A 24,642-nucleotide genomic window follows, 5' to 3' on the forward strand; every position below is an offset into this window, starting at 1 on the left:
CTAATAAAAACAGCATCAAATTTGGGTGCAGACGTTAAAATATTTTAAAATTATATTTTATCGTGGTAAAAATACATACAACATAAAATGTGCCATTTTAATGAGCTTAAAGTATTTTAAACTTTTTGGCCCCATTCTTCTCACCAGGGGATAAATCAGAAGCTCTTAGAGTTAAAAGCTGGTTAGAAATAATTCCTCAGTCATACCTGCTCTAACAGCCTTTGGCCCAAGAAACATGAATTTCTCCCTAGTGCAAATGGTTCTCCCTCCCAGGTTGATTTTATTAGAATGATGAGCCAGCTCATTAAACTTAAAAATGCAGAGCACACTAATTTGGAATGAATTCAAAAGCACAAGGAGGGATGAACTTTTGGAGGGGATAATGACCCAATTTATAATTGGTATGAGTGAAAATAAAAGTAAAGTTTGACCCCAGGTAGATTCCAGGAGTTCTACACACCCAGAAGGGAATTTCCGGGATGTATAAATGGCATTTGAAGCCAAGAACACTTGGGCCCTGAGCTGAACGCATGTGATGCTACTGATTGCTTAAGCTCAGCTCCCAGTGGGTCTGTTATAGCTGATGTATCTGTGGATGACTATTCAAATAACACCAGGAATGCACTGCTGGCTACAGAAGACTGACCTTTCTAATAAAAACAGTGAAATAACTCGGATCAAGGGCAGAGAAAGATCTCTTTTAAACACAGTTGGGGTTCAGATCTAGGCTTTTTGTTGTTGTTATCAGTACCAAGTAATATATTACCATGAGTTGTTGGGACTAGCTATGCTCTCATTTCAAAGTGATGGCTTCACAAATGAGAATTTCAGAGACACCTATGTGAGGTGAAAACAGGATGAGACTCAAAACTCAACATGCATGGAGGCATGCTAAGTCACTTCAGTTGTGTCTTATTTTTTGCTGACTCTGACCATAGCTCGCCAGGCTCTGTCCATGGAATTCTCTAGACAAGAATACTGGAGTGGGTTGCCATGCCCTCTTCCAGGGTATCTTCTCAACCCAGGGATCAAACCTGTCTCTTTTACATCTTCTGCAATGGCAGGTGAGTTCTTTACCACTAAGAGGTTTCCCTGGTGGATCTGACAGTAAAGAGTCTGTCTGCAATGCAGGAAACCTGGGTTCAACCTGGGTTGGGAAGATATCCTGGAGGAGGGCATGGCAACCGACTCCAGTCTTCTTGCCTGGAGAACTTCATGGACAGAGGAGCCTGGTGGCCTGTAGCCCATGGGGTCACAAAGAGTAGGACACGACTGAGCGACTAACACTTTCTTTACCACTAGCACCACGTGGGAAGCCCTCAGAACTCAACATATGCAAACAAACATGCCCATGACCTACCTTGGGGAGATCACTCTGAGACCCAGCTGTAAAAGCAGAGTGCCACATGCTAGATGTCAGCATCACCCCAGGAAATCCAGGGTGCCATGTGTGTAAGGGGAGCCCTGAGACATGAACCCATGTCTGCATGATGTCACTAAATGTCACCTCTCCATCTCTGTGCCTCAGAAGTAAGTAAGAACACTTCCCTGGCCACCAGATCCTGTCCATGCTTTGGGATACTCGATAAGAACAAACATTTATGATTATTGCTATGAGACAAACCACAGCAAGTAAGGAGAAATAAAAATGGGTAAATAACGTGGAATGGGATAGATTTTTCTTTTTTTGAGTGTGATTATTTGTTTATTATTAACTTCTACTATATTTCTTCAAGGTTTTCAAGTGTGGGAAATGTGACTTTGTTTATCTTAAACTCTTTTTTTTTGGGGGGGGGAGTAGATTTTTTGAGGGCCTTATGATAACTTCATAGTAGAAACAATCATAGTAATTATCATTTAAAGGCTTGGGCCATCCCCTTGACAGGAATATTACTGGTCAACCTGAAGGGCAAAAAAAAAAAAAAAAGAACACAGTCTAGTTCCAGTGTCTTTTATAAGACAATTCAAAGCATGATGGGATTCAAATGGTATACTTGAAAATGCTACATTTTCCTCTGAAACTAGCAAAAATCTGATACATTCCGTTCAGTTCAGTTCAGTATCTCAGTCCTGTCCCACTCTTTGCAACCCCGTGGACTGCAACATGCCAGGCTTCCCTGTCTATCACCAACTCCCGGAGCTTGCTCAGACTCATGTCCATTGAGTCACTGATGCCATCCAACCATCTCATCCTCTGTCATCCCCTTCTCCTCCTGCCTTCAATCTTTCCCAGCATCAGGGTCTTTTCAAATGAGTCAGTTCTTTGCATCAGGTGGCCAAAGTATTGGAGCTTCAGCTTTAGCGTCAGTCCTTCCAATGAATATTCAGGACTGATTTCCTTTAGGATGGACCGGTTGGATCTGCTTGTTGTCCAAAGGACTCTTAAGAGTCTTCTCCAACACCACAGTTCAAAAGCATCAATTCTTTAGCGCTCAGCTTTCTTTATATTCCAACTCTCACATCCACACATGACTACTGGAAAAACCATAGCTTTGACTAGACGGACCTTTGTTGGTAAAGTAATGTCTCTGCTTTTTAGTATGCTGTCTAGGTTGGTCATAGCTTTTCTTCCAAGGAGCAAGCTTCTTTTAATTTCATGGCTGCAGTCACCATCTGAAGTGATTTTGGAGCCAAAGAAAATAAAGTGTGTCACTGTTTCAATTGTTTCCCCATCTATTTGCCATCAAGTGATGGTCTGATATATTGATTTGGCCAAAAAGTTAAGTTCATTTGGGTTTTTCCATAACATATTATGGAAAAAACAGATGTTATACTTTAAAACCATCCTTGAAAAGTGGATCTGGTTATTTTGTATTTTTAATGTTCACAAACTAACTCTGAAACTGACTGGAGCCTGGAGGAAAAATAATCAACCATCCTCCTTCCATAAACCAAGAGGAAATAAATGTCAAAGATAAACCGTGTCAACAGAGGAACTTCTAAAATGTTTTTTCAGGTGGGTGAATATATTGCTGATCTCAGAAATCACAAATAAGGACATCTGACTTTCAAAATAATTCTAAAGCACTTTTCTCTTTAAAACACACACAAAAAGAAGAACAGGAAACTTGAAAGAGGACACATTCTACAGTCTCCCTAACCCCAGCCCTAATCTTGGATCCCTTGGTGTCTTTGCAGCCTTTGGGTCCCTCCACCCCATGCTCTGGTGGCTCCAATGGTAAAGAATATGCCTTCAACGTGTGAGACCTGGGTTCAGTCCCTGGGTCAGGAGGATCCCCTAGAGAAGGATATGGCTACCCACTTCAGCATTCTTGCCTGGAGAATTCCATGGACAGAGGAACGTGGCAGGCTACAGTCCATGGGGTCGCAAAGAGTCGGGCACGACTGAGCAGCTAACACTTTCACTTTTCACTTCACCCATGCTCTGTCGCTGTAAGTTCCACCCCTCCTTCTCCACTCTCATCCTTACAAACCTCCAAATAATGCACACAGCTGACACCCCCCAGTAATGCTCCCCTGTGTGGAAATCCAAGTATCCAACAACATACCACATGCCACACAAATGGCCTTACCAATTTCTGTTTCCTCGACTTCATCCACATCTATGACTTGGGGCTGCTGCTGGGGAAACCTCTCCCCGGGCAGCTGGAAAGATCTGGTCTTCTCCGTGGGAGGTGTGAGGGGTCTCTCAGTAGCCATGCGGCGGGGGGAGAGGTCACTGGGCGTGTTGTATGTGCCACTGTCTCCCCTTCCTGGGGCCTCATAGGGGAAGGATGTAGTAACCGCGTCTTCCAGGCCCACACGCGTCACTGAGTCATAATCCTCGTCGTCATACTCTGTTCCGTCGTCCAGTCCCAGGTTCACGTCTGCGGGGACCACGCCGCTGGCCGTGGCCAGACTCCCGATCTCAAACACCCAGATGCCCTGTAGCCCAGAGTTGCTGCTCCTAGAGGGAAGGACAGGCTTCTTGGAAACAGGCCAGCAACTTACAAACAGCCCCCACCAACCAAGCAGAAGGAGCCCTGGAGATCCATGTCACTTAAAAACCCCATGGCCTGCTACTGCCCACAGCCTCGGTGCAGGATAGGAGAGCAGATGTGGTCCTGTCTGGTCCTCACAGAGCTGAGACCATCCAGCAGGATATGGTGGAGATGTATCCAGTGGGCACAACCCTAGCAAAGGCTTCTTCTCAGCCATTCCAGAGGCATGCTCAGGGATATTTTCAGACCTTAAAATGTGTTTATACGAATCACTGGTCAGTATGAGCAACATGTTGACTGGATTTGTGTGCATTTTTTTCCATTATGCTCTTTCTGGAGACATGCTGTGATATGATAGTATTTGGTCTTTGTCTCTGGTTCTGGCATATAACCCCTAAAATCCTTGTAATCGCTGCAGTGATAAGAATGCCTTTTTGTATGCTAATGAGATGGCTAGTGGCTGGGGACCCTGGGTAGCTTCAGAAAGGCGGTTGGTCACTAGGAAGACCAAGGCATGATTATAGGGTTGGAATTTTCAGCCCCACACCCTGACTTCCAGGAAGGGGGTGGGGAAGTGGGGTTGGAGATTAGTTAATCACCAATGGCCAATGATTTAATCAATCATGGCTATGTAATAAAAATTCCTAAGTTATCCGGCTGACAGAGCTTTTGGACTGGTGGACACAGTTGAGGTGTGCTAGGAGGGTGGTGTGCCCAGAGAGGGCATGGAAGCCCCTCACCTCCTCCTCCCCTCAAACAGGGCCCCCTGCCCTATGTATCTCTTCTATTTGGCTATTCCTGAGTTGCATCCTTTATAATAAACTAGTAATAGTCAGTAAAGTACTTTCCTGGATTCTGTGAGCCATTCTAGCAAATTATCAAACCTGAGCAGGGGGTCATGGAGCCCCAATTTATAGCTGGTTGATAGGAAGTGTAGGCAGCAGCCTGGGACTGTGGAGGGATGTCTGAAGGGGGGCAGCCTTGGAGGACTGAGCCCTTACGCTATGAGGTCTGTGCTGATTCCAAGCAGTTAGTGTCAGAACTGAATTATAGGATACCCAGTTGGTATCTGGAGAGTTGAAGAATTAGTTGGTAAGAGGGAAAAAAACCCCATGTATTTAGTGTCAAACGTTATCAGTGAAAACAGGACAGACTTGGTTTCCTAGAAATCCTAACACTGGTAGCTGTGGAACCGTGGATAGGTCTCAGTTTACCTTTTTATGCTCAGAGGGTATAGTAAAATGCAAAGGATATTCAGAATCTAAAGGCATCTTATAGTTATAAAACACAACAGAATAACCCTAATCTCTACTTCTTGCCCTACCATTTTTACTGTTCTGATACTGTTTTACTATCAGAAATTGTATAAACTGACCAGATTATACGATAGAAAGAAGGGACATACACTATTCAGTGGAGAACACTGAGCAAAAGACTGGGCTGGGACAGGGAATGAGAAATCAAGAAAAGCCCTGCAGAAATCGGACGTCTAATCGGTCTGTCTACCTGGGACTTGAGTAAAGGCAGTGATGTACAGGAGCTTGCCTGAACCAGCTTATAAAAAATCAAATTATATAAACTTACAATTTAACTATATTAAAAGCAGAGTCAATAAATGCTCCAAACTCATCCCATATGAATTATGTTCCTATTGGCTATGTTCTTGAAGTTATCTGAATCTACTGCACCTCTAGGGTGAGAATACTATATAATGGTTCACCTTTTCTCAACCTCCAGGTGAGTGACATGATGTAACAGCTGAAAACTGGACATGGTAGAAGTGTTTATACCATGGAAATAGGCAAATCCTATAAATGAGTGAGGGCTTCCCCAACCTGCACAAAGTCAGTTGTTAAATATTTACCAGTACACTGTCGAGGAGTTTTAGACTCCATTGACAAAGTGAAATTGGGAGGAGGAGGTGCTTCATTTTTTAAAGGATAATTAAGTTTAATTATTAGAAAAAAAAGTCTGAGCTTTTCCCCCTTTTGCCAAATTCTACAAAATAGACCAAGAAAGCACTGTTTCTATTATAACAACGTTCCCCACCCCCAGTCAGTGTAGGGAAAAACCCTCTCAGCCATGGGTTCATAGCAAGAGATAGTTTTGAATAATTTGTATTTCTAACTTTATAGAAGAGATGATAAAACTGTTTCAAATGAAAACGATATCTAAAAACTTGGATGCCTTTCATTCTACGAGTATATTCCCTGAGTTCATCAGGAAAAAAGTACTATATAATATAAAAACTATATACAAAATTAAAAATTTTTATTTGTTTTTGGTCACACTGCACAGCTTAAAGGATTTTAATTCCCCAACCAGGGATTGAACCTGGGCTGTCGGCAGTGGGAGTGCAGAGTCCTAACTATTGAACTGCCAGGAAAGTCCCCTACAGGATTTAAATCCACATTTTTAGGTAATATTCTATAAAGCCCATTACATTATTCTTATAAAACAGTCAGATGAGAATCTTATTAAAGGGAGAATCTACTGAAGAATAAAAAAGCATACTTGGCCAGATTTCCAATTGATTCTTTGTCATTAGCAAATATATTATAAGCTCCGTCACTCTTCCATATTAATCCTACTAAACCTTGGCTGAAAGCAACCACCGCAGGAACCTGGTTCTCCTCCTTCTTTGAGTACGTCGTGTAGAACTGCAGACCATCCTCAGGATAAAGGAAAATGGCGTAGGTGCTGGAATCAGAGGAGGCCAGAATGGACTGGAATGTGTTTCTCTGTGAAGATGAGTTAAGATTCAGTTACTCGGGATCTTAAACTGTGCTATTCACCAGACTACATATAAAAAATACAGAGATGGCACTATTTGCACCTTATTCTAAAGAAATATTTTTGTAGCAAGGACAGTATTCCGGGATAATTCCACTTAAATATCTCTAAGGCTATGTCAACATGAAATTTTGTAATTAGTCAATGAATACCTTCTGCGTAACTGTGACCTTAAGGTTAACCAAAAATTATAGAGATGTTACCTCTATCTCTCAAGCAAATTTGCAAATTCTTATCCCTAGAATTTGTTTCCACAGCCATTAAACATATTCAACCACATTTATTATTTAGTTTATTAAGCCCTAGCACTGTTCAGTAAGAAAGAACATGAGCTTTGGGAGAAAACAGATCTGGATCCAACTCCTTGCCCTCATCACTGGCTGAGTGACCTTGGGCATGCTACCTAACCTCTCTGAACCTTGATTTTTGAATCTGTAAAATGGAAAGAAAATCACCTACTGCACAGAAATGTTAGGAGGACTATGTGAGCCAGCATATGAGAATCGGGCAGAGAATGTATTCCTTCACGTAAGAATGTATTCCTTTCCTGTGCACCAGACATCGCCCCAAACACTGTGAAGATGAAGGATACTACATGATCCTGGCACTTGAGAATTTTTAGTTTAGGTGGAAGACTGACATCTGAACAAAACATTCCCAAACTAAAGAATGGATTCTGTAACCAAGCTGCGTGCAGGCAAAGTGCCCAGGGCTGGAAGGGGCGGGGGCAGAGGAGGCTGAGTGAACAAGCAGGCGCTTAACACGAGCAGTGAGGGTCAGGGAGAGGCCATCGCAAGCAGAGCACAACTAGTGCATGAGATTGTGGCTAAAACAAACAAGCAAAAAGCCTCATCAGGGAATTGCAAATAATCTGGTCCAGCTGCTACAGTGGGGAGTGGAGAAGTCAGGATGAGAGGAGACTGGGCCCATGAGGCAGGCAGGAGCTCTGTACAATGGGTCGGGCAGTTATTACTCAAGTAAAGAGGATGCACACTTGAGAAATTTAAGGTTTTATTTTATTGATTTATTTTTTTGCCATGCCATCTGGCATGTGGGATCTTAGTTCCCCCACCAGGGAAGGAATCTTGTGTCTTAACCACTGGACCACCACGGAAGTCCCATGAAATTGAAGGTTTTAAACAGTTTTCAAGCATGCCACTCAGGCGGGTACAGGTGGCAAAGCAAAACGTGTCAGATTTCTCCAAGTGTGCTCTATGGGATGCAATGTGTCTTATTTGGGAGGGAAAACGGTACAGCCAAGAGGTTTAGGGATGACTAAACTAAACTAAGTTAAGCAGGTTTCTGTATTGTAGGGCTTTCCAGAGTGAGACACCAAGAGGAACCTATAGTGTTAGCATTTCCCAAACTCATTTGGCCCAAGGAGTCTTTTTCCTCAAGGACTCTTTTTCCTCAAGGACTCCCTGTAAGACCAGTATTCTGTGGTACACACTTTGGGAACCACCAGCCTGGACCATTTCCTCCATTTAAAGATGCTTTTGGACCTTTCAAGTTGTACTCTATCCTGTCATGCTATAAAACTTAAATAATGGTGGAGTGAAATTATTTTTCCAAGGAGAAACTGAAGCATGTCCTAAAGTCTCACTTCAGATCTACAGATGGGCTTCTTGACCTGCTCAAAAATTCCCCTTCTTGGGAAAGAGACACGTGTACCCCAATGTTCATCACAGCACTGTTTATAATAGCCAGGACATGGAAGCAACCTAGATGTCCATCAGCAGATGAATGGATAAGAAAGCTGTGGTACATATACACAATGGAGTATTACTCAGCCACAGTTCTAATGAGGTGGATGAAACTGGAGCCTATTATACAGAGTGAAGTAAGCCAGAAAGAAAAACGCCAATACAGTATACTAATGCATATATATGGAATTTAGAAAGATGCTAACAATAACCCTGTGTACGAGACAGTAAAAGAGACACTGATGTATAAAACAGTCTTATGGACTCTGTTGCAGAGGGAGAGGGTGGGAAGATTTGTGAGAATGGCATTGAAACATGTATAATATCATGTATGAAACAAGTTGCCAGTCCAGGTTTGATGCACGATACTGGATGCTTGGGGCTAGTGCACTGGGACGACCCAGAGGGATGGTATGGGGAGGGAGGAGGGAGGAGGGTTCAGGATGGGGAACACATGTATACCTGTGGTGGATTCATTTTGATATTTGGCAAAACTAATACAATTTGTAAAGTTTAAAAATAAAATAAAATTAAAAAAAAAAAAAAAGAATCGGGAAAAAAAAAAAAATTCCCCTTCTAGGCACAGGTCCAAGCTCTACACACCCTAACATCTTTCCCAACCGCTGAATCTAAAAAAACCGCAGCCCTGCTTATGAAGAAACCTGTGTCCTGAACCATTCACATGGTACAAATAGATGATGGGTGGGTTGTTCCCCCAACTAGAACATGGGTCTTATCTTTAGTTCTTCACATCCCTTGGGACTGCTTTATTATTTTAATTTATCACTGCATATTCATAAACTTGTAATAAATTCTCTATCTAGAAACCACCTCCCAAAGTAAGAGCAGCTAGGGCTGTAATTTATCAACTCTGTTCTTGCCATGTGGCTCGTTATCTCAGGGATCTTGGCTTTCTTTACATCTGATCATCATTACAACACAGATTTAGGTAGCCTGCAGATAAGATTTTGGACATTTCAGATCTGCAATAAATAGCTTATTAGATTTTGCTTTGGATGTCCTATCTTTATCAATCGCATGGACGTGGTGTACATCAGAGTAGCACAAACCAGAAGACCAAAGTGCGCAAAGCCAACGTATTAGACTCTTTGCCCCTGTGCCTGGATGGGTGCTTACCTTGCCTTCCAGGGTGGGGTCCTTGCTAGGCCCTTGGTAGGGAGCCACGGATTCCCAAGTGACAACCACCGCACTGCTGGGCTTGAAAGAGACTTCTGGGAACCCTCTCTGGACACACTCTGCTGCCAGCTGAGTGACAGAGGGAGACAAGTCTTCCCGATAGTAGACCTTCCCCAGGCCATCTGTTGTGTCCAAGTCCGCCAGGAAAGGGGCGACTGCTCCAAAGGTTGGTGGGAAGGGCCCAGGGTGGGTTTCTTTGGCTGGGGGTTCACTCATGGCAATGATGCCATTGGTGGTGACCTGTAAAAAACCAAGCATCATTAAAAGGAGTGCAGAGACTTAGAACCAAATTTTGTGCATGCTCAGTCATGTCCAGCTCTTTATGACCCTATGGGACTGTAGCCCACCAGGCTCCTCTGTCCATGGGATTCTCCAGGCAAGAATACTGGAGCGGGTTGCCATATCCTGACCCAGGGATTGAACCCACATCTCCTGCACTGGCAGGGGGATTCTTTACCATTGAGCCACCTAGGAAGCCCAACCAAATATTGGGAACCACCCAGATACCCATCAACAAGAGAAGAGGTAAATAAATTCTGGTCTTAGCATACAGTGGAATACTATACAGTGATTTTTAAAAATACACAAAACAACATGAGTGAATCTTATACGTATTAAGCCAAGCAAAAGAATCCAGACACAACCGTAGTACACGCTACATAATTTCACTTATATGAGATTCAGATACAACAGAATTGGCAAAAGACATGATCTGGAATTATAAAACTCGGCATTCTCTTCCTAGAGAGGACAGCCTACTGGAAGGAGCGAGGGCAAGAATCATAGACCTTGGGCCTTCCCTGGTAATCCAGTGGTTAAGAATCCGCCTTGCAATGCAGGTAACACAGGTTTGATTCAGTTGGGGAACTAAGATCCCACATGCCTTAGAGCAACCAAGCCCTAACACAGCAACTAGAGAGCCCAGGAGCTGCAACTAAGACCTGACCCAGCTAAATAAATACATAAATAAAAGAATCACAAGACCTGACTCTGGCATATGACTTGGGCAAGGGTCCTAAACTTCAAGTCTCAGACTTCCTATGTGTGTGCTTTGTGGCACAAAAAGCACCATTCAAACATAAGTCATCACCAAAGCCTGGCTTGATTTACTCAACAGATGAACTAATCGTGACAAACCAGGGCTGCGCTAGAGCTGTGGGTCCACAAATGGGCACCACCCAGACTCTGCTTTCAAGGCGCCCACCATCCAGAGGATGTGGAGGACTAACGCAAAAGACGACGGGACAATAAGTAAATGAGAGTCAAGGAGTAGATGTGACTGCGCCACGAGACTGTCACTACTGTGAACAGATTAATGCCCTACATCAATAGCTAACTGTATTGGATGCTTACCATGTTCCAGACCTCTTATTACTACCGAATCCTCAAAAGAACCCCATAAGAAGAGCTAGTACTATTTTTTAAAATTCTGAGGGTCATTTTTATTCCAGTAAATTTGGTTTTTCCCCCAAATTTTCAAGATACATGTATTATGTGCATGATCAGAAAACAAAGTTCATATGTAAATAAAAGAACATTAAGATTCCAATGGGAAGCAGGCCAAAGGGTATTTCAAACAGTTCTCAAGAAGAAAGACCAATAAGAGGAACATGTTCCATTTCAACCTCACCAGTTAGCAAAAGGTGCCAAGAAAAGCAATAAGGTGCTACTCTCACCTGAGAGTGTTTTTAACAGCCCTGCTATCTGGGATCCCAAAGATGTGTGCATTTGAATTTCTTCTAAAATAGGAAAAATGAGTATGACAATGAATCAAACCTAGATTAAACCTGTCTTTTGCCAATGAAGTTGTCAAATAGAACTTTTGCTGTTTGTCATGTAGGAAGGACCCAAGAATAGCTGTTGCTATTATCCACATTTTTCTGAAGTGGAAAATGAGGTATTAATACATGAATCAATTTGTCCAAAGTTACCAATAAGTGGCAGGACCAGGATTTGAACCCAGGGAGACCAACTCCACATCGACCCTTCTTAATCACTATGTTCACTTAATTCACTTAGTTCACTGTGTTCACTTAATCACTTAATTCAGCCTTCTTGAAACCAGTTATCAGTTACCACTTCTTGAAATCAGTCATCATGTTTTTTCTTTTTTGTCTGCACTGGATCTTTGTTGCTCTACGAGGGCTTCCTCTAGTTGCGGCAAGCAAGGCTACTTTCTGGTTGCAATGCTTGGGTTTCTCACTGTGGTGGCTTTTCTTGTTGCAGAGCATGGGGCTCTGGAGTTCAGGCTCAGTAGTTGTGGCATATGGGATCAGTTGCCCCATGGCATGATCCTCCAGGACCAGGGATCAAACGCACGTCTCCTGCATTGGCAGGCAGATTCTTAACCACTGGACCACCAGGGAAGTCCAGTTAACACTTCTTGAAAGCAGTCTAAAGCCTATGAAAATATTGCTGTGTTCTTACCCAAGTAAAATCCACATTCCCTGGGAAAATGGGGAAGTGTCCATAGACCCCTGGTGGTGGGCATGCTTGGGCCTCCTTGCAAAACCGGGCTTAGGATGAGGCTTTGAGTCTCTCCTATATCCTTCCAGGGCTTCCCTGGTGACTCAGTGGTAAAGAATCTGCCCGCAGTGTAGGAGATCCAGGGTCAGGAAGATCCCCTGGAGAAGAAAATGGCAACCCACTCCAGTATTCTGGCCTGGAGAATTCCAAGGACAGAGGAACCTGGTAGGCTACAGTTCAAGGGATCACAAAGAGTCGGACACGACTGAGTGATTAACACACACATATCCTTCTTAATTGGAGAAGGCAATGGCACCCCACTCCAGTACTCTTGCCTGGAAAATCCCATGGACGGAGGAGCCTGGTAGGCTGCAGTCCATGGGGTTTTGAAGAGTCGGACACGACTGAGCGACTTCACTTTCACTTTTCCCTTTCATGCATTGGAGAAGGAAATAGCAACCCACTCCAGTGTTCTTGCCTGGAGAATCCCAGGGATGGGGGAACCTGGTGGGCCGCCGTCTATGGGGTCGCACAGAGTCGGACACGACTGAAGCGACTTGGCAGCATCCTTCTTAATGCATAGTCCGCTGGGGGCAAAGAACACCACACAAGTGGTCTTTTTACTTCTGGAGTCCATGAATTTTTAAAAAAATCCTGACTGCAATGGGAGTGACTTTGCATATGGTCACCTAGTTTGCACTTCAAGAAGCTACAGACTGGAAGAACAGGAATGCATGGAAGGGAGTTGCAGCTGTTCAGTTGATTAGAAGTCCTGTGAGTTTTCCAGGTGACTTCCTTCCCTCCCTCCACTTCCCATGGCCTCATCATTCAGTCACTTCAGACCTCATTCCTAGAGGAGGGGGCAGGGGCAGACAAGAAACCCTACAACATGCCAAGAACCAGATAAAAAGGTTCAGCGTTGATGGAGCCAATTTGGGCCCTGGGAAGGGAGAAGAGCAACAGGTTTGGGAGTTACTGTAGACTTAGCAAAACCCTCCCATTTTACCAAGTTCATGGGCTGTTAAGTGTTCAGGTGACATAATTTCCATCACCACCTGGCACCAGCAATGATTGTCTGGAATGCATGGACAGGCTGTAGAGAAGGGAGTTGGGGAAGGAGCTTGTCCAGCTGGTCTCTTGCCCTTTTTGCCCCAACCCCATCCAAACATCTCCCAGCACAAACATCCTGATTGGGTTGCCATGTGGGAGCGTGGGAAACAGCTCACTTTCTCAAGCCACCAGAAGTTGGCAGTTACCAGCTGCCAGTGGGAAGTGATCACACGGAGGCCCCATACTGACAACTTGGTTTTAAAAAGCTGTTTTCCAGTGAAATTTAAATCAGGCCAACAGTTTTGAAAATGCTCCCGGTGTCTTTTATTATTGAGGATCTGGGCACAGGAATGTTCCTCTTTTCACAAGAAATGCTTTAGGAATTGAGGTTTTAGACAAGTATCATGAATCCCTGCCTGCAAATACTTTGGACAAAGACCAGATAACCCTCATTAATATTAGCACTATTAGGAAAATTACTTTTCAGCCAGTTTTATGGCACATTCAACTCACTTCTCTGTGATAATGAAAAAAAGATGTCATATACAGAACATCCCGAAGTTTTGATTCTTAAACGTCTCTGTAAACACTTTTGATTTTGTTTTTGTTTCCTCCACATGTAACAGTTAATGGCAGAGCTGATGAACAATGTTCTCTTACATTTGGGTGCCAGTCTCATCTCACAAATCCATCCAGCTTGTAATGCTCCTACTGGACTGGTTCCTTTTCTCAACCTTTTTAAAGTTGAGCAATTCAATAGAAGGGCAGGCGCACAGAAAGAAGGGCCTAAAAGGCCCCTAGTGGACCAGGAGGAGAGACTGAGTACAACTGAGACAGGCTTCGAGCGCCTGCACTTGGACCTGGACAAATGCCTCCCCCAGCAACAGAATATAAAGAAACTATAAAGTACTAAAAATAACCACACGCATGGGCAGTTGAGACACATTGAGAACAATAAGATACAAAAGGGCCACAAACCAAGGGCCACTTCTGAGGAGCCTGGAGCAAAAGCAGGTAACTGCACATGATCCCTGCACACAGCACCACCAAGGGGGGCAGGCAGACCACATAGGCCTCCTCTTCAGCCCAGCTCGCCAATCTGCCCCCACCCTCACCCCGTTTAGGGGACCAGTTCACTTCTCTCTAGGAGAGCAAGCAAGGGCACCTGTTTCTTGTTTTTGCTCCCTCGTGCTACAGCATGAGTCCCCATAGAGCCTTGCCTGAGTTTCTTGTCTGGCTTCTTATCAATTTCTATTGATTAAAGAGTCCAAGAATCAGGTGCGTAACAGCTTCTCCAAGGGGACGAGACTGCAGACCACAGAGAGTCATGCAGTCCCCCTGTCCAGCTGCCCAGGGCTGTGCCCATAACAGCCACTGATTGACCCAGCTGCTTAAGCCAGGAGACCTGGCATTCGGCCTTGATTCCTTCCTCTTTCTCATCCCATGTTCTGTGTGTCCTGTCTCTGAAGTATACAGCACTTTCTCCATCCCTGAGACCACCAGCACCCTCTTCCCCACCTCTTGCATCCACATAATGGGCTATTTCTCACATCTTCCAGGGCGCCACTGAAATAACACCTTCTGAGATTTCTTTGGGTAGTATAGTCATTTTCACAATACTGATTCTTCCAAGAACATGGTATATCTCTCCATCTGTTTGTGTCATCTTTGATTTCTTTCATCAGTTCAGTTCAGTTCACTCACTTAGTCGTGTCCAACTCTTTGCGACCCCATGAATCGCAGCATGCCAGGCCTCCCTGTCCATCACCATCTTCCAGAATTCACTCAAACTCACGTCAATCGAGTTGGTGATGCCATCCAGCCATCTCATCCTCTGTCATTCCCTTCTCCTCCTGCTCCCAATCCCTCCCAGCATCGGAGTCTTTTCCAGTGAGTCAACTCTTCACATGAGGTGGCCAAAGTACTGGAGTTTCAGCTTTAGCATCATTCCTTCCAGAGAAATCCCAGGGCTGATCTCCTTCAGAATGGACTAGTTGGATCTCCTTGCAGTCCAAGGGACTCTCAAGAGTCTTCTCCAGCACCACAGTTCAAAAGCATCAATTCTTCGGCCCTCAGCTTTCTTCACAGTCCAACTCTCACATCCATACATGACCACTGGAAAAACCAGAGCCTTGACTAGACGGACCTTTGTTGGCAAAGTAATGTCTCTGCTTTTCAATATGCTGTCTAGGTTGGTCATAACTCTCCTTCAAAGAAGTAAGCGTCTTTTAATTTCATGGCTGCAGTCACCATCTGCAGTGATTTTGGAGCCCCCCAAAATAAAGTCTGACACTGTTTCCACTGTTTCCCCATCTATTTCCCATGAAGTGATGGGACCAGATGCCATGATCTTCATAATTTTCTTCATACAGGTCTTTAATCCCTTTAGGTAGGTTTATTCCTAGGTATCTTTCAAAAGAACTAGGCCAAAAAATTTCACAATTTGTATGGAAACACAAAAGACCCTGAGTAGCCAAAGCAATCTTGGGAAAGAAAAATGGAACTGGTGGAATCAATCTCCTCGACTTCAGACTATACTACAAAGTCACAGTCATCAGGAGAGTATGGTACTGGCACAAAAAAACAGACATCTAGACCAACGGAACAAAATAGAAAGCCTAGAGATAAACCATGCACCAATGGGTACCTTATCTTTGACAAAGGAGGAAAGAATATACAATGGAGAAAAGACAGCCTCTTCAATAAGTGGTGTTAGGATAACTGGACGGCGACATATAAAAGAATGAATTAGACAGTTCCTAACACAATACACAAATATGAATTCAAAATGGATTAAAAACTTAAATGTAAGGCCAGAAACTATAAAACTCTTAGAGGAAAACACAGGTAGAACACTCTGACGTAAATCAAAGAAAGATCCTCTTTGACCCACCTCCAAGCTCAATGGAAATAAAAACAAAAATAAACAAATGGGATATAATTAAATTTACAAGCTTTTGCACAGCAAAGGAAACTATAAACAAGAAGAAAAGACAACTCTTAGAACAGGAAAAAATAATTGCAAATGAAACAATCAACAAAGGATTAATTTCCAAAATGTATAAGCAGCTCATGCAATTCAATATTAGAAAAACAAGCAATCCAATTAAAAAAATGGGCAGAAGACCTAAGTAGACAGTTCTCCAAAGAAGACACACAGATGGCCAATAAACATATGAAAAGATGCTCAATACTGCTCATTATTAGAGAAATGCAAGTCAAAACTACAATGAGGTACCACGTCACACCAGTCAGAATGGCTATCATAAAAAAATCTACAAACTATAAATGCTGGAGAGGATGTGGAGAAAAGGAAACCTTCTTGCACTGCTGGTGGGAATGTAAACTGATACAGCTGCTATGGAGATTCTTGAAAAAACTAGGACTAAAGCTACCATATGACTCAGCAATCCCACTACCGGCCATATACCCTGAGAAAACCACAATTCTAAAAGACACATGTACCCCTTGGGTACCTTCAGGCTTCCCACTAGTGGTAAAGAACCTGCCTGCCAATACAGGAGATGTAGAGAATCAGGTTTGGTCCCTGGGTTGGGAAGATCCTCTGGAGAAGGAAATGGTAACCCACTACAGTATTCTTGCCTGGAGAATCCCATGGACAGAGGAGTCTGGTGGGCCACAGTCCATGGGGTTTCAAAGAGTCAGACATGACTGAAGCAGCTTAGCAGCAGCAGCAGCACCCCGATATTCATTGCAACACTATTTACAACAGCCAGGACATGAAAGCAACCTAAATGTCCTTCAACAGATGAATGGATAAGAAGTTACTTTACATATATACAAAGGAACATTACTCGGCCATAAAAAAGAACAAATTTGAGTAAGTTGTAGTGAAGTGTATGAACCTAGAGCCTATTAATACAGAGTGAAGTAAGACAGAAAGAGAAAAGCAAATATTGTATATTAATGCATATATATGGAATCTAGAAAAATGATATGGATGAACCTATTTGCAGGGAAGGAATGGAGACACAGATGTGGAGAATGGACTTGGGGACACAGCAGGGGATGTAGAGGATGTGACAAATTGAGAAAGTACTATTGACATATATGCACCACCATCTGTAAAACAGATAACTAGTGGGAAGCTGCTACATAACATAGGGAGCCCAGCCTGGTGCTCTGTGACAACCTAGAGGAGCAGGATGGCAGAGCGGGGGTGGTGAGGGGTGAGGAGAAATGGGTGGTAAGGAGAAGGCTAAAGTAGAAATACATGTGCTCGGAAAATTTGTTTAATTGCTTACACTTCTCCAAACTCACCATGGTGTTTCACCTACTTAACTGCATAAAAGGTTTTGCATCTATGTTTCCCTTGGCCTCAGAGATCCTTGCTTAGCTTTCATCCTTGGCAAAGTCCCATTTCTCCCTGTGAAGCCCTCCTGCCCTCTCCAAGTAGGGTTTACCACCAGCTCCCGTACATCTGCACCTCTCTCTCTTTTGTTAAAAAACAACAGAAAAAAAAAAAAAAAGGAGCAAACAACAATAACAAAAAAGGAAAAAACAAACAAATAAAAAGACAACATGCCCAAAATGGAGTCACTTATGCTAAGCCCCACATCACCAAATCAAGGCTTAATTATAGTTTCCACTATATGCAGGAACCATCTGATTAGCAGTAGTGAAGTAATCTGCTGGGTAGACCCCTGCTACCTTAAAGAAAAATAACTCTGCAATAATACAACCTACTTTTTTCTTTTGCCAGATAACTTTCCTCTTCCCACTCCCTTCTGCCTAATAAAGTCTTTCATTTCATACAGCTCCTCAGAGCTTCTTTTTATTTGCTAGATAGGATGCTGCCCAATTCAAATCAATTTTTGCTCAAATAAACTCTTAATTTTTTAAAATATATGCCTCAGTTTATCTTTTAACAGTTTGCAAATTAGCACCTTGGAATCCTGATTCAGGTTCCCTGAGTTGCGATGGCACCAGCACATTTCTTGCTGTAGATTATGTAATCAGATCAGATCAGATCAGATCAGTCGCTCAGTCGTGTCTGGCTCCTTGTGACCCCATGAATTGCAGCACGCCAGGCCTCCCTGTCCATCACCAACTCCCGGACTTCACTGAGACTCACATCCATCGAGTCAGTGATGCCATCCAGCCACCTCATCCTCTGGCGTCCCTTTCTCCTCTTGCCCCCAATCCCGCCCAGCATCAGAGTCTTTTCCAATGAGTCAACTCTTCGCATGAGGTGGCCAAAGTACTGGAGTTTCAGCTTTAGCATCATTCCTTCCAAAGAAATCCCAGGGCTGATCTCCTTCAGAATGGACTGGTTGGATCTCCTTGCAGTCCAAGAGACTCTCAAGAGTCTTCTCCAACACCACAGTTCAAAAGCATCAATTCTTCGGCACTCAGCCTTCTTCACAGTCCAACTCTCACATCCATACATGACCACTGGAAAAACCAGAGCCTTGACTAGACGGACCTTTGTTGGCAAAGTAATGTCTCTGCTTTTCAATATGCTGTCTAGGTTGGTCATAACTTTCCTTCCAAGGAGTAAGCGTCTTTTAATTTCATGGCTGCAGTCACCATCTGTAGTGATTTTGGAGCCCAGAAAAATAGTCTGACACTGTTTCCACTGTTTCCCCATCTATTTCCCATGAAGTGATGGGACCGGATGCCATGATCTTCGTTTTCTGAATGTTGAGCTTTAAGCCAACTTTTTCACTCTCCACTTTCACTTTCATCAAGATTATGTGATATTTCATCAAGATTATGTATTATATTATATTAACACATATATTATTTATATATTAAATTAATTAATTTTAATATAATATATATTAATAATCATCATTAATATTTCATCAAGATTATGTAATAGGGAAGAGCAAATCTGACTCCACATTGGATCTTTCTTTTCCTTTATCCTTTGTATCCTATTGTTTTTGCTACAAGAATGTTGCCTAGGGCCTGAAATATACAGGCATTTTCAAGGCTCTGACCTTTAAAGGTATAACACTTTCCATTCACTAGAGATAAAAAGTTGCAGAACAGAGAATAACATTTGTCTTGTTGAAGTTTATAGGGACATTGTCACCAAACCTACATGGAGGACTGTTGTAAGAGCAAAGGATTCTCACACCAAAAAGTTTGCAGCAACCAACACCCCTTCCTGTTTGGTATAAAAAACAACCTGACTCGTAACTCAGGAAAGATGGTTTTTGGGGACACAAATCCACCATCTCCTTGGTCTGCTGACTTTCTGAAAAAGCCACTATTCCTTGCCCCAACCACTCTCATTTATTGGCTTGTCATGAGGCAAGCAGTATGAGCTTGGACTTGGTAACTGTTACATGGCAAAACTTGTGAATTTGGTGGAGGGGAGGGGGGTGCTGTGCCATGTGGCTTGTGGAACCTTAGTTCCCTGACCAGAGATTGAACCTGTGTCCCTTGCAGTGGAAGCTCAGAGTCTTAACCAGTGCACTGCCAGGGAATTTCCAAAACTCTTCTGAACTGAATGCATTGCTGAGAAAGTCTGTCTGGATCATTGAGGGCTAAAGTAGTAATAATATTATTGTCTTAGGGTAACTCTCACCAAATACTGCCTAGCTGAGGTTTTTGGTAGAGTAAATAATACCTTGCTTCTTTATTGAAAAACAGCCACATACAGCACATTGAATCTTGCTGACAGTTAACACTGCGAAAAAAGAAGTTCCTTCAGCAAAGGTAATGTTCAGCCTAACATTTTACTAGCACAACTTAACACCCCTGTACAAAACACACCTATTCATTCACCCCAAGGAACACACCAAACACCAGGCTCTTCATCCAGCTGCACCATCAATTACATCACAAAATGCCTCTGGTGAAAATGCAAGCCCCACACAGCTAACAGCTGGATCCACTTACAATCCTTTCAACTCTGTTGACAGTAAGAAGACGTGGGACGGAGCACAAACTCACAATGGAGGAGTGGTCCCTATTTTAAAAAGCACTTCCAATCTCCATGCATCTTTAAAGTGAACTCAGAGACACGTGAAGACACGTGAAGGAGAAAGTCAAAGGCAGATACTCCAAACATTAAAATTATGTGTTAGATTTCTCACATTTAAGTGCACACTGAGGCAATGAAATAACATCCATTTTTTGGCTCCAATGAGCCTAGTAGCAGAACCTCAGGGCAGAAAGCAGCCTGCAACACTGAGGGGAAAGCCTTCTTTAGAACAGATGTGGTTAAGAATACTTGAGGTAGGCACAAATAAGAAACAAATGGGCCCCTTTTAGAAATGCAAATAGCTGTACTGGGAAGACAACGAAATTGGTAGGAGTTGCAAAAGCAAACTCCAAGGGTGGGAGGAAGCAGGAACCTAAGGTAAAGTAATTTGGGGCCAAGAAGGAAAAGGCAGCAAATGCTTCCTGCTAAGTTTGAGGCCTTTTACTAAAGCTGTTCACACTTTTAAAAGTTTAATACCACCACCTGCTTTTCAGGTATATGAAACAGATAAAGAAATGACAAGACTTAATTTAGCTTCCAGTCACACAGTCCGCAAGAGATGGGACCAAGATTTGAACCCACACCTGGTCGGGTCCATGACCTGCGCTCTTTCTGTTATATTCAGCCATGTAGTTTAGAGAAATTGGGAGCAAAAGTCCTGGAAGTTGCAAAGCTTCATGGGGTGGCTTCATGCTTAGAGGTTGGGCAGCTAGGAAAAGCTGGAAAACAAAAAGGGCCTAAGAAAACAAAAACTTGAGGAAGAAGCCCCTGAAATAGCCTGAACTAGTAACAGTCAAGGTGGTGGAGATCGACTGATTCCAGCTTAGAGCCCGAAGCGGGACCTGGGGCCTGCCCCACTTTTTTTTGTAATTTGGCTGCAGCATGTGGGATCTAGTTCCCTTACCAGGGATTGAACCCAGGCCCCCTGTGCTGGGAACTTGGAGTCTTAGCCACTGGACCACCAGGAAACCCCTGACCTACTTTTGTTGTATTTGACAGTTTACAAAGCATTTTTACTCCAGCTATCACAGTCAAAGTGCTCAGTTGCTCAGTCGTGTCCAACTCTTTGTGGCTTCATGGACTGTAGCCTGCCAGGCTCCTCTGTCCATGGAATTTTCCCAGCAAGAATACCAGAGTGCGTTATCATTTCCTACTCCAGGGGATCTTCCCAACCCAGGGATTAAATCTGCATCTCTCGTGTCTCACTGCATTGGCAGGCAGATTCAGTATCATATTCATCCTTCATTTGAGAAAAAAATGAATTTCCGTTTATAAGACTTGCCTAACATCATACACTAAAAGTGAAAGAGGAAACAGACAGAACAGGCTCCATCTTGAAAACAGGACCCTATCTTGGGCTGGACTGTGGACTTTGAACTATATGCCCAGTATTTATGGAAACAACATACCAACTGGAAAACCAGGCCCCCTGAATGGAAGAGTCCCAGGGCTCGTACCTAGACTCTGTTGCCTAAAAGAATACCCTAATTATCTGTGTAACCGAATAGAATCATAAATTCTATTATGCTTACCGGGGTATGACCACAGGCCTGTTGATAATTGTCCACTGTTAACTACCTAGGCTTAAGGCATATGGATCCAGGCTAACTTTGATTGCATCTTTCTTTTCCTTTGTTCAGACCAGTTTCAGGGAATTTGGGGAGGTGGGTTTGGGCACATGCACTTAGGGTATATAAGGTTTTCAGAAAAACTAGTTAGGGTCCTTGGCTAAGAGGAGACTCTGCCTTGGGCCCACCGGTGGAATAAACTGCACTCCACTATCTGCATTGTCCTTCTGAGTGAGTTTGTTTCCCAGAACACGTGGCTACAACATTTGGTGCATGGGCCGGGAAACACCTCACTTTGAGAAGACAAGTCCCATCTGGGACTACTCTGAGGCCTTGCGGCTCGAATCTTCTAGAGGAGGGATGGCGCCTCGCCCTTCTGGAAGGATTCTGCTTCTCAATGCCCAGACCCTTCATGTTAGCAGATAGTGGACGGCAGCAGGGGAACTGAGCGCTCAGGTGAGAAGGAACCCACCCGGTAGGATGGAAGAGAGGGCCTGATCACCCCTCTGGGAGGGACTAGAAGGAGCGGGGACCCACAGGAGCCTGGAATTGGCAGGTGGCAACACGCTGACGAGTGTGTTAGGGCTTAGGAAGGAAATTTGTGAAGGTCATTTAGGAGGTGGTGTCCACGCCGTCTAGGGGAAAATTATTACCAAGCCATTGCCAGGGGATTTTTAGGAGAAGAAATTTGGTTTTTGTGTGTTCGTATTCTGCTCTCCCCAAGGAGGTGTCCCATGTGCTATGAAATTCTTGACCCCCTCAGAATTGTCAGGCTAGAAGAAGGGGGATACATAAGTGAGTACAAATTGGCTTTTCCACAGACGGCCTGGGACATGGGATATTTAACCCATCTGTATTTTCATCCGCATCTGATCAAGCCCACCAAGGCAGAATGGACTTTAAAAGTTAAGGGAGACACAGTCTTGGACCACGTGGTGTTCTGGTTCGGCTGTGCTGACCGGCAGGTGAAGACACACAGATCCCCCCTTCTCCCTCTGGGATCTGGCAGGTAAGGCTCTTCTCACCCCAATTAGGAAGGAGGCAGAATGGCAATTTAAGTGTCATTGAGTGGAAATATCAGAAGTACATAGGGTACTGAGAACTTCGTAGACAGAACAAAAAGGAAAAGTAGAAGATCTGAGAAGGTAAGCAAGATGGTGGAGGGACATAATCTAAGGCAACTGTATTGAAGAGCAGGATTACAATTTAAAGAAGGGATTTGGAGGAGACTATGGGGTGAAGATGAAGCCTAACTGCCTCCACATACTCTGTGAGGTCGAATGGCCCCCTACGGGAGTAGGATGGCTACCAGAGAACACCACAAACATACAAATAGTGGAAGCAGTCTAGACAGTAGACTGTTGGGATATGCAGTAGTCATGGAAGAAACCATCGTTGGGGCTAGCTCTCTGCCATCACACTGGTCCGCTCAACAGGCCGAACTATATGCTCTAACCCAGGCCCTCCAGCTGTCAAAAGGTAAGAAGACAAACATTTATGCAGACTCCAGGTATGCTTTTGCCACATTACAGGGCTCTGTATAAGGAGAGAGGCCTCTGATAGCTAGTGAAAAAGATACTAAAAATAAGGAAGAAATTAAGACTCTATTAGTGTTCTTGCCTGGAGAATCCCAGGGATGGGGGAGACTGGTGGGCTGCTGTCTATGGGGTCACAGAGTCGGACACAACTGAAGTGACTTAGCAGCAGCAGCAGCAGATGCTGCTTGGGAACCACAAAGGGTTGCAGTCATACACTGCTGAGGATGTCACAAGGAGGATACTCCCCGGGCTCAGGGAACAGACTGGCAGATAAGACCGCTAAACAAGCGGCTGAGGGCTTGGGGGTGACAAGTGAAGCCCCTGTTAAAGCTCTCATATTGGCGGAGCTACCTGAGCTAACGTTAGACTCTCCAAAATACACTGGAGCCCAAAACCAACTAGCCAAGGCAGAGGGGCCATCAAGACTGAAAAGGGATGGTGAAAATTGCCAAGTGGCAAATTATTAGTACCGGAGGAGCTGGCACCCACTCTGTAAGCCAAACGCACCAAGCAACCCATCTAGGCCATGATAAACTGGAAGAGCTAATCTGAAAATATTTCTTAGTTTCGCGCCTCTCTTCCCTAGGCAGGACAGAATCTCAAAATTGCCCTGCCTGCTCACAGGTCAATCTGCCTCTCGGCACAGACAGAAACCTCCAGGGATTCAGGTAAGAGACTCGCTGCCCTTTGAATACCTGGAAGTGGACTTCACTGAAATGAAACCTCACCGACACCACCATTACCTGCTGGTCATAGTATGTACGTTCTTGGGATGAGTAGAAGCTTTTCCTACCCGGACTGAAAGAGCATCACAAGTAGCCTGGTGCCTGCTCAGGGAGATAGTTCCCAGATTTGGATTTCCTACCAGCATTGGATCAGACAATGGCCCGGCTTTTGTAGCTGATTTAGTATAACGAGTAAGCAAAACTTTAAATATCAAGTGGAAATTACATACAGCATATAGGTCCCAGAGTTCTGGGATGGTGGAAGGAACCAACTGGACACTTAAAGAGACAGTCTCTAAGTGGATCTTAGAGACTGACGGTTCCTGGGTGGACTTGTTTCTGATGGTTCTGCTCAGACTCATGATGACCCCACAGTCCCATGGCTCTTCTCCGTACAAAATTGTGTATGGGAGGCCCTCTCCCATAATAAAACAGGTGTCAACAAATTTGCCTCAGGTAAGGGGAGATGAGATTTCACAGCAGATGGAACAACTGGGTAAGGTAATAAATCAGGTAACTAAGTTTGTACAAGAAAGGGTGCCATTCCCCCTTGGGGAACGGATTCACGAATTTGTGCCCGGGGATCAGGTGTGATCAAGGACTGGAAACACGACTCCTTGGCCCCACATTGGAAGGGTCCATACACTGTTGCTCTAACCAGCCCTACGGCAGTTAAAGTTGCAGGTGTCACTCCCTGGATCCA

At 43.9% G+C, this 24,642-nt stretch overlaps 1 protein-coding gene across 2 annotated transcripts in view; it reads right to left on the reverse strand.

Annotated features, from left to right (window-relative positions):
• Nucleotides 1-24,642, reverse strand: part of NID1 (nidogen 1) — a 99,051-nt gene that overhangs the window by 58,275 nt on the left and 16,134 nt on the right. For both annotated transcript variants that reach the window (XM_010860106.1, XM_010860105.1), the window contains exons 2-4: nucleotides 9,575-9,874; nucleotides 6,456-6,682; nucleotides 3,534-3,907 (exon numbers count right to left, since the gene is read on the reverse strand). In XM_010860106.1, the coding sequence (XP_010858408.1) occupies nucleotides 3,534-3,907; nucleotides 6,456-6,682; nucleotides 9,575-9,874 (901 nt within the window). The remainder of the gene's footprint in view (nucleotides 1-3,533; nucleotides 3,908-6,455; nucleotides 6,683-9,574; nucleotides 9,875-24,642) is intronic.

The sequence above is a fragment of the Bison bison genome, unplaced genomic scaffold, assembly GCF_000754665.1.
Source record: "Bison bison bison isolate TAMUID 2011002044 unplaced genomic scaffold, Bison_UMD1.0 scf7180017864462, whole genome shotgun sequence".
NCBI lineage: Eukaryota > Metazoa > Chordata > Mammalia > Artiodactyla > Bovidae > Bison > Bison bison.